This window comes from Montipora foliosa, chromosome 1, assembly GCF_036669935.1.
Source record: "Montipora foliosa isolate CH-2021 chromosome 1, ASM3666993v2, whole genome shotgun sequence".
Classification (NCBI taxonomy): domain Eukaryota; kingdom Metazoa; phylum Cnidaria; class Anthozoa; order Scleractinia; family Acroporidae; genus Montipora; species Montipora foliosa.
Genome location: NC_090869.1, coordinates 15,472,571 through 15,481,836, shown reverse-complemented (window position 1 = coordinate 15,481,836; position 9,266 = coordinate 15,472,571). Strand labels below are relative to the sequence as shown.

Below are 9,266 nucleotides of genomic sequence, written 5' to 3'. Positions count from 1 at the left end.
AATATGTTCATTAATTTAATGTTTGTCAAATAGGCCACAGTTTTGTCAACAGAACTTACAATATAAAATAAATATATCTGCCTACTATTGAAAATGCCGTATGCGACATTACATCTTTCTTCGTAAAATACAACGCGAGCTTTTAATATCTTCTTCTTTCGTTAATCCATGCCAAAAACGCGTGGTACATTTAATACTGTGGTTTTTATTTTGAGTGTCGAAAGCAATTGCACAGGCATTATTGGTTTGGTTTTGCTGCGACTGGTGATCAAAACGAAAAAATCTCGCGTTGCTTCTTCAACCAATGAGGGAGCTGAGAAAACCAGGCCAAGCGTGACGTTTAGTTGCACATTTCACCGCGCTTCGAGCAAATTACATGTAGTCACTTGGAATTTCGATTGGTTCGTCGCACTGGATTAGTCAGAGTTAGACTATTGCTTTTACGACACTCAAATAAAACCGCTCTGTTTATAAAATAATGTTATTTATTTGCATTACGTTGACATTTTCAGCTCTGTGTGTCAGTTATCTCTCATAATTTGTTCTATTGATTGATACTCCCAAACAACCGTCGTCCGGCGAAAGTCCATCCTTCAATAAGACTCAGTGATGAACGTGTCACGGTTAATATTGTATTCTTCGAGGATTTTCCAGAGTTCGCTCTTCAGCCTTAAGGAAGTTGTTTATGTTCCAAAATGAGGGAAGAAAGCTTTCCTGACAGCCGGATTATCCACACCTTTGGGAGAAATGCTTCGCCAGTACGTCGCAGCGCCTAATGTAACCAGGTCGATCTCGTTAAACCTGTTCTATTGGTCCATCTGTCACAAAAGTGTCATCAATAAGAGCACTAATATGAGGCACAGTTCTTTCCCTCCGTGACACAGCAATGTTTGATATCTCTTCACTGTTCATATTGACATTCGACACCGGCGAGCTAAGTCTGAAATTCGTGTCTGTTGGAATTATGATGGGTAATGCTGTTCGGGCGATTGCCTGAGCGGGAGTCACCACGTTGTTGAGTTCTGTGCCGTTAGAAAAGCTATTATCGCGGTTCTCTTCTGGTCGACTGTAGTAATACGAAAGACGCCACGCCAGTAAACGTTTCTTTAAGCTTTCAAAAGAGGCCTTTATGTGCCATCCGTTGATCATGGAGAAAAACACAACGTTCATGAAAAAAAATCCAAGTGGAACGTACCCTAGTGACAGAGGGCTGTTCCTTGATAGCGTCAGGCTCAGTAAGACAACTGGACTTATGGCTCTGACTAAAATAGTAACAACAAATCTAAAAATAGAAATACACAAGAAAAGAAGACCGTTTTTATTTCCGCCAAGCAAACGAATTAAGGAGCATGAATCGAAGAGGAAAACACTCCCTTCGAAGAGAAGGCTAATGACTCCCAAAATCGCGTTTTGTCGGTAGGACACTAATACACTAAATGTTGACGCTGTTACAAAATGATGAAGCAGCTGGATCTTGAACAAAGGGAGCTTGCTTTTCAACAATAAATCCTGGCAAAACTTGAACATGTAGTTTCCAAGATAAACGCAGAAGATGAAGAGGAAACTTGAAGACGTATCGCGAAGAGGTTCGTCAAAGGTGATCTTGGAAGAAATGCAGTATAAGCCACAACAGAAGAGAAGAAAAGAAAAAGTCAGGTCCCTGCACCTGCGGGTAGAAAAAAAAATGTTTCTGTTCAGGATGTAGGTTGTGGGCGACATCTAAAGACGCGCGCAAGTTGTATTGTTTGCAGTAGTGGCGAGAAGAATGGCGTATTATTTGGGGTGCGTCGCTGTTAATTCTTCTCGCGGCTACACATGTACAGCCCAAGACGACGCAGAAGGACAGTAAAATAAATTATTACTATTTAAAAAGTGGAAAAAACCTTTCTCTGGTTAAAAGATTAAAACATAAGTTTTCGGCTATTCGTCAATAGCCATTAACGAATGAAAAAGTTGAGGATGAATGGAAATATATACGAAAAGGGTGCGAAAAATGTTATAAAACTTGTATACAAAAGAATTGTGAAAAAAGCTTGGGGATAAAAATGTAAATGATGTCTAATTACAGTAATTAGGCCACGCAACTAAAATTGCATCGTTTCCGCGGCTTTTAGATTTCTCGGTCGTCCAATAAAAGGACAAACTTGACATCAAAGTTAGAAATTGTGGGACAAGGTTAGTCAATAACTTACGAAAAAAAAGTGTTCGCTCGTTTATTCTGCGCTCGATCAAAATAAAGAGAGCAGTAAAGCTTTATAACGAAGGAGTTTGTCATACCAAGACAACCTGGAAGTAGCCTGTGAATACAGCCGCCCTTCACTAAAATATGATGCTCACCGCTACTCCGTCGCTTTCCGGTTTTCGGAGTGGCGGTGAGCGATGAAAGGAGGCTGAATCCGCAGGCTAACCAGGCAGTCTTCAGTCGTTTAACCATCACCGAATCTGGATGTTTCAATTTAAATTATACGGTTCAGTTAACAACGTTTAGTGGGTAAGCACTCAGAAGAAGAAGAATAAGTTGAACATCCGTTTAAGACTTCAGCGCCACGGGAAGTCAAACATCCACGCATAGCTGGCAACAGGAATATCTAAATATTCGTCTAATTATTCGTATTAATATCAGGGGCACCCAACGTCTATTTTCGGACGATTTGAGATCTAGAATTTTCGGAACATTTGTTTTAAAATTCCTTGCTTGCCTGCCTGTCCTAGGATTTTCGAACATCTAAAAATTGGTATTGTAGCCCGTTTTTAACGGTTTTTGACCTTAAAAAAATCACCTAGAATTTTCGGGAGCCTTTTTTCTGGCTGAAATTTTTGAAAAGGTAAGTTCTGATCCCTATAATTTTCGGATCACAAGACTTTCAGCTAGGATATCCGAACAGATGAAAACATTTTAGGGGATAAAAATGTGCCTATATGTGCCGTGTAAATACTAAAATACGTTTAACAATGCTATGTTTCAGTGGTATGGAACTATATTCTCGTTGGGTGCCCCCCTTAAATATTGCATCGTGGTTTCATAGACTCCACAATTATTGAATGCGGTATTCGTGTTACCATTTTATCCTTTTAATTTCTGAAAATAACCAAGAAAGGAAACTGAGCTTCAAGGTTTTAGCCGGGATTAGAAAAGAAGAAGACCAATAAAGTCGCGACATCTCGGCAAAATGTATTGATATTGATACAACACTAAGCGGAGAATTAAAAACATTTATCGAGGCTTTAAGTGACTCGAGTGTTTCGGAAGTTCCTACTTTCCATAAAGTCTGAGAGTTTCCCAAACTTTATAATGTGGTAATTTAAAGGCGATCTTACACGCATACACAAACGTGCACTTCCTCCGTACTCAAGTCTAAATAATACCAGATTCTCGTACTGGGCTTCACATCATAGATTATTTTCACTAGGCAAATGAATTAAGTGTTTCTTTCGAAATCAAAAGCTAATATAACTTTATTCCTGAAATGGTTATTAACCAAATGTATAAACGCTCGAAGGCGTAAATATATGATACTTGCGGAACCAGTAAATGCGTGTCAATACCAACCTCAAACCAAAATTAGAAATGGAAACAATCTAAATACGGAAGAACTTTAGAAAGTGAAAACACAATGATCCAATCTGGGTGCTTAACTTCTCTGTGCCGTTTTCAAGAATCGTGACAATGCAAATATTTTACCCATTCGTTTAACGCGCGCGGACGCGCGCGTAGTCATATCTTCTCACGCGTGACATCATGTTAAGACAAATTTTCGCGGAAACGAACTCAAAGGGTAGTGTTTTCGCGAAAAAAACTAACTTTTCGACTTTTACAAGGACTTATTGTACACGGCTTTAAGACGCACACTGCGTTGGTCATATCACTGAAATTAAACTACTAAAGCTATTGGAACAATAAATAGTTGTACCCAGTATAGTTTACAATAAAGTAAATAAAGATGATACTCACAATTTTCGGACAACCGAAGATTTTTCCTCATAAACTTTACAAAGCCGGCGAGAAAACTGGCTACCTGACTTGGAGAAGAGGAACACAATCGTTGGTGCTAGAAAGAAAAATATCCCAGCTGAAGCGTTAATTGTAAGAGATGCAACCAACAGGGCAGATAAGGGCGACTGCATCATGAGTGAACAGAGCAATGACCATCGCATGAACCAGCTTGTTATTTGTAGTTTAATTGTGGCAGTTAATTGACTGGAACAGCAACCCAAGGAACACGATGATTCATACAGGAACAGGGAACCGGTACCCTACAATCACCTCAGACAAAACATCATCCCTACTGCTAAAGAAACTAACGCCGTCACGGGCCGTTACATCACGGAAATGTAAGATGAAAAGCGAAATGAACTATACTGCGCTTTCCTTTTATCGACGGTATTGTTCCAAGAATCGGCGGTGCTTTCGTTTTTCGTAGAAATGTACCAGCGGGCCTCTTATTTTCCACACTGGAGACAGCAAATGTGTTGACCGTGTTCGAACTTTGCGTAATCTCGTTTCAGCATAACTTCCTGGAGATGGCTTTAATTGAAGCAATTTTACGCGCCTGCCACTTTATTTCGGCGGAAGTAACTTTTTCTTTGGCCGAAAATGTTTCAAACTTTTTGACATCCAAGATTGTTTGTGTCAAACTAGTGTTTACCAATAGAAAAGTAAGGAAATTAATGATCTATTCCTTCTGGAATTCGCTATCATAAACGCGTGTAAGAATTAGAGCGAGATCGCTTTGATAAGCACGTTTCGACATCCTGTATTTTGAAAACAACTGGCTGGGTCCACTTTTTTCGTCTTAGCCCTTGTGATCAGGACCGGATGTTGAAGTTAAAGGAAGTTGAACGTGATTGGCTTTTGGTGTAGTCACAACTGAGAAAATATGCGACAGATTGCGACAGTGGCTTTTTCACAATCCGTTAATGCTCAACGAGAAAACAACGCAGTTTTTTTATGCCAAAGTTGCTTTAAGAGTTGCGAATTTTAGAAAATCTACGTGTGTATGAATATTTATGCTAATTTATGAAGGAACATTTACTGTCAGTCTCACGGTGTTGAAAAATTTATCGATCACGTTTTCCCGAAAAGAAGTGAATGACGGCAAAAGAAATATTCAGGAAAAAACAAGACAAAAAGGCAAAGTAGTATAGTATATTTGCTTCGCTATCTGGTTTAAAATGAATTGAAAGCCAAATATTTAAGCATCTTTGCGTTCTTTTAAGAGCATTATAATTTTCCGTGAATAGAATAATCTGCCTCGGGGAAAAACCTTTATAAATAATTAAATGAAAAGATAGAATTACTGAATATACTGCAAACAACTTCCTGCGTTTGAAACTGGGAGACAATACACAACGATGGTATTCATTGACAAATTACCCAGCAACGTGTTCAAGACGTCAGAAATTGCTTGCGGGAAAAATAGCCCACAGACGAACATATGGGAACAATACGACTGGCAGAAGTACTACAAAGGACAGAGCTACTTCCCTACGAAATTTTCACCTTAGCTTCAGGCTTTCATGCCGTGATGAAATAGTAAGCATTTTCAGTAAAAAAAATAAATAAATAAAGCGCCAGCATACTGGGATTGGATTAGAATTTGTTCGAGAGTTCAAAGAGAAGAATGGACTTTCTCCCACCGATTAGTGACGCTACAATTTGTCTGTTGGTTTAAGAGGTATTGTCCACCCACATCAAACGACTGCATACTGCTTGCTTATCCTCATAGCCAGACTCTTTTAATTTATTTATAAATGTGGAACAAATGCCTTTTTTACGGGCGCAGGCTGCTTTTTTTTTACCACCATTAGCACGAAGACAAAAATTCATATTATTATTATTATTAGATTACAGAACTTACGCCATCATTGAGGTCGGTGTATCGCTTTCTTAGTCAGTTTTGTTCGCGGAATAGCGACTGAACTATTTAAATGCAAGACAAAGTAAATGGTATTGATATTCTATTACCTCGCTCAAACGAATGTAAAACATTTAGCATGTAATAAGCAACCATGTTGGGATGTGTCAACACGAGCCGTGTGCGACCCTCTTTATTATCACGGTCTTTACAAGCAAAATTACAGAAACTCTGAAAGGCTCAAAACACAGCAAGAACTCTGAACAACTGATATGAAAGCCTACAAACCAATCTGAACTATGCTCGTATATCAATGATACAATATTGGAAAAACGGAGAGTAATTTTGAGGGCGCAGAGATGTACTCATAACGAGAATGATCACGAAAGAAGGCAATGCAGAATATATACCAGCCCTCCGGTAATGAAGCAATTGCAACAACATACCATGCAACACCCCAGACAATGGGCTACATAACAAATGATCAATATATTGTTCTGAGCATGCTCATTTGAAAAAAAAAAAACTACGAGAAGGTCTGGCGGAGGAGTGGAGACAGCTGATACACTGGACTCAAAGAGCTCGAGTTGAAATGAAGATTATTGTATTGCATCAATATTTTCACAAGACGCAATAAAGGAAATTCTTCATGAGCAAATCCATAGAATATTCTGAATCTGAAGATTTCATCCTCGACGTTCTTTTCTGAAAACGAAGAGTGTGCAGGCCGCATTCCACGACTGATTTATTACTACCTTGAAACAAATTCTGTGTTAGATTTCCTTGTAACTCTTCAAATTGAAATGGAAGAGGAATATGAAACTAATATCTGATTTTCCAAGCGGCAAAACTTCCATGAGTCCAAAGGAAGCCTTAAGTTTACCGCTGTAATTATATCATGAACAAGGAAAAACGAGCGAAACTTACCCAGTCCAACCAGGTGGGGCTATGGACTTCATTTAAACATCCGGCCGGACGCTTTTAGAGAGTTTTGAAAGCAATGTCATCGAAAACGTCGCTTCTAAATATAAACCTGCTCTGTCGTAAGGGTTTCGCGATTATTCGAAATACTTTGGACAATATAGAAACCTTGGGCAATCCGCTAACTGCCCGGGTTGAACACTATGTCGAGGTAAATATAAAGAATGAAACAAGCACTGTTGTGTCCTCGCGTTCAATAGAATAGTAGATTTTAACATCAGCCCTTAGAATCGGCTATCTTACGTTGTTGAAAACCTTACGATATACGAGAAAGATATTCGGCGCATGCGAGTTCAGTAGCACTTGTGTAAAGTGAAAGTAGTGTGGAAAACTGAGAACATAACGTCGATGTCTTGTTAGGTCTGATCAGTTTCTAAAACCGTTTCCTCAAATTAACTTGGTTCGTTGGGAGTTAGGATAATTTGTGGAAGTTGAATAAACAGGAGCAATTACGAAACGTTTGAAAAATTTTTAATACCTTTGTGCTCCGAGAAGTCTTAAGTGCGGGATTACCCAGTCAATCTCGTTACGTTTTACCCATGATATTGACAAAAAAAGCCTATAAATGGATTAGCACGAACGATCTTGAAATAACGATAAAGATAAACGATTCATTGTGTATGCTCACATCGTCATCAAAAGCCTATATCTGGTGATTTGACCTTTTTCACAGACTACGGAAATTAAAGAAAATGTACTAAAATACATTCTGCACAATTTTTCAATCCTCAACTGATACTAGGGCCCAGTCTACACTTATCAGGATATTTTTTAATCCGCAACTTTTTCTCTGGGGATTCAAAATTTTTACGTCTACACATACCGCATTCAAACGGAATCATCCGGATTCGTTGATCTTCGTTGTATTGTTCAGGACTCCTCTATAACTATTGCCAACAGAGCATGCGCCATCAGGAGTGCAAGTTGGCGACTTCGTCACGGTTTTCAAGTTGGTTACATGGAAAGGGATAGCATTTCTCGTTCAGCGGCCATGTTGAATGTTTTTCCGGTAAAGACTGGATCTGAGTTAGAATCTGGAATTATGCGAATTCGTTGTAGTGTCCAGTCCTCTATGACTATTGTCAACAGAGCATGCGCCATCAGGAGTGCATGTTGGCGACTTCGTCACCGTTTTCAAGTTGGTTACATGGAAAGGGATAGCATTTCTCGTTCAGCGGCCATGTTGAATGTTTTTCCGGTAAAGACTGGATCTGAGTTTGTAACGTCATTGAATCTTTGCGTATTCAAACCTTCTAGAGCCGATTCAGAAAAATGCGGATTCGTCGGATCCGTGTGGACAGAAGACGAATCCGCAAAAAAAAATAGCGGATTAAAGAATATCCGGATACCTGTGGACGAGGCCGAAAGAGATTAGCATACTCTTATTCCTCCTTGTCACGCTCCTTTTTGAGAAGTTGATCCGGCGATATCTGGTGCTACCAGGCAAGAAATGAGCTAAAAGAAAGATTAGGCATCGCGTTTGAGTGAAACGGCAAACGCGAAACGGTGGGCTGCTGCTTGTAAAAAAGCATGAAAATGATGTTATCCTAACTGTAGACTGCAAAACAGTCGTATTTTTTGCGAACGCAAGCAACGCGATAAATATTCAAACGAAAAGCAACGCGATGGTGTGCGTTTCACACGCGAGGATCACGCTTACGGCGGTTCGCGCCTTCAGAAAACGACTGTTTTGCAGTCTATCCTAACTGTCTCTCTTTTGAAAAGTTACTTGATACCTGCTGCTAACAGCGGCAAGAAATGAGCTCACATCAAACGAGTTTCTTCCATTTTCTAAAGACCCACATTTTATTCCGATGTTTGCCGTAAAAGTGATGCTCAGTCTCTCTAATATCAAACAAGTGTCTGACTCATCCGTTTTTGGCAAAGCTTTGTCGCAAATTCAAGTCTGACGTTTGCCGCAAACGGCTATGCTAAGTATCTCCTTTGTCTTGTTGCGTTGCTGTAGTCGTTGCTCAAAAAAACAGAAATACCTGTGGAAAGAGTGTACTAGTTCAGTTTTTGTCGTCTCTCAGAGTCTATGAACATTAAGTGTTCCGCGCAGACGTGAACTACCTCTTATCGTCCTTACCCAAAAATACTTTAAAGCCTATCAATCAGCTTTTGTTGAACTGAAATGACGCAGGACTTTCTACAAAAAGCTACTCTAAAATCCATGGGTATGTAAGATTTCAAATGTCACGAGGAAGAAAAAAGTTGTCGGTATAAAACTGACGCACGATCATCTATTTTTTTGGGGGAGGGATACCAAGCAATGACGCATGGTCTTTTTTTTCCCGGTTAGGTTTTCTATTTTATGATGGTCGTCGTTAGCTTTATAGAGCCGAACTTTTAATTCCAAGTTCCGCAAACTGAGCATCGCTCACGGGATGATATTTTACGAATTTTGCAGTCTTTGTTAAGGTTACAAAG

The 9,266-nt window shown here is 39.5% G+C and overlaps 2 protein-coding genes across 3 annotated transcripts in view; both read right to left on the bottom strand.

Moving 5' to 3' along the window:
* LOC137990957 (uncharacterized) lies at positions 1-7,832 on the bottom strand. 2 transcript variants are annotated; one of them, XM_068836089.1, is made up of 3 exons: positions 7,660-7,832; positions 3,953-4,049; positions 2-1,666 (listed from the first exon to the last, which is right to left on the bottom strand). In XM_068836089.1, the coding sequence occupies exons 1-3, from the start codon at positions 7,676-7,678 to the stop codon at positions 796-798; spliced, it is 987 nt and encodes a 328-aa protein (XP_068692190.1). In that variant the 5' UTR covers positions 7,679-7,832; the 3' UTR covers positions 2-795. The 2 variants fall into 2 exon arrangements, with proteins under 2 accessions (XP_068692183.1, XP_068692190.1); XM_068836082.1 differs by lacking the exon at positions 7,660-7,832 and having other exon boundaries at positions 1-1,666; positions 3,953-4,504.
* A 791-nt stretch (positions 7,833-8,623) lies between these two features.
* Positions 8,624-9,266, bottom strand: part of LOC137990974 (LYR motif-containing protein 4-like) — a 9,125-nt gene continuing 8,482 nt past the window's right edge. Inside the window, exon 3 of the mRNA XM_068836098.1 lies at positions 8,624-9,266. This exon is cut by the window's right edge and continues 608 nt beyond it. The gene's annotated coding sequence lies outside the window, so the exon portion shown is untranslated.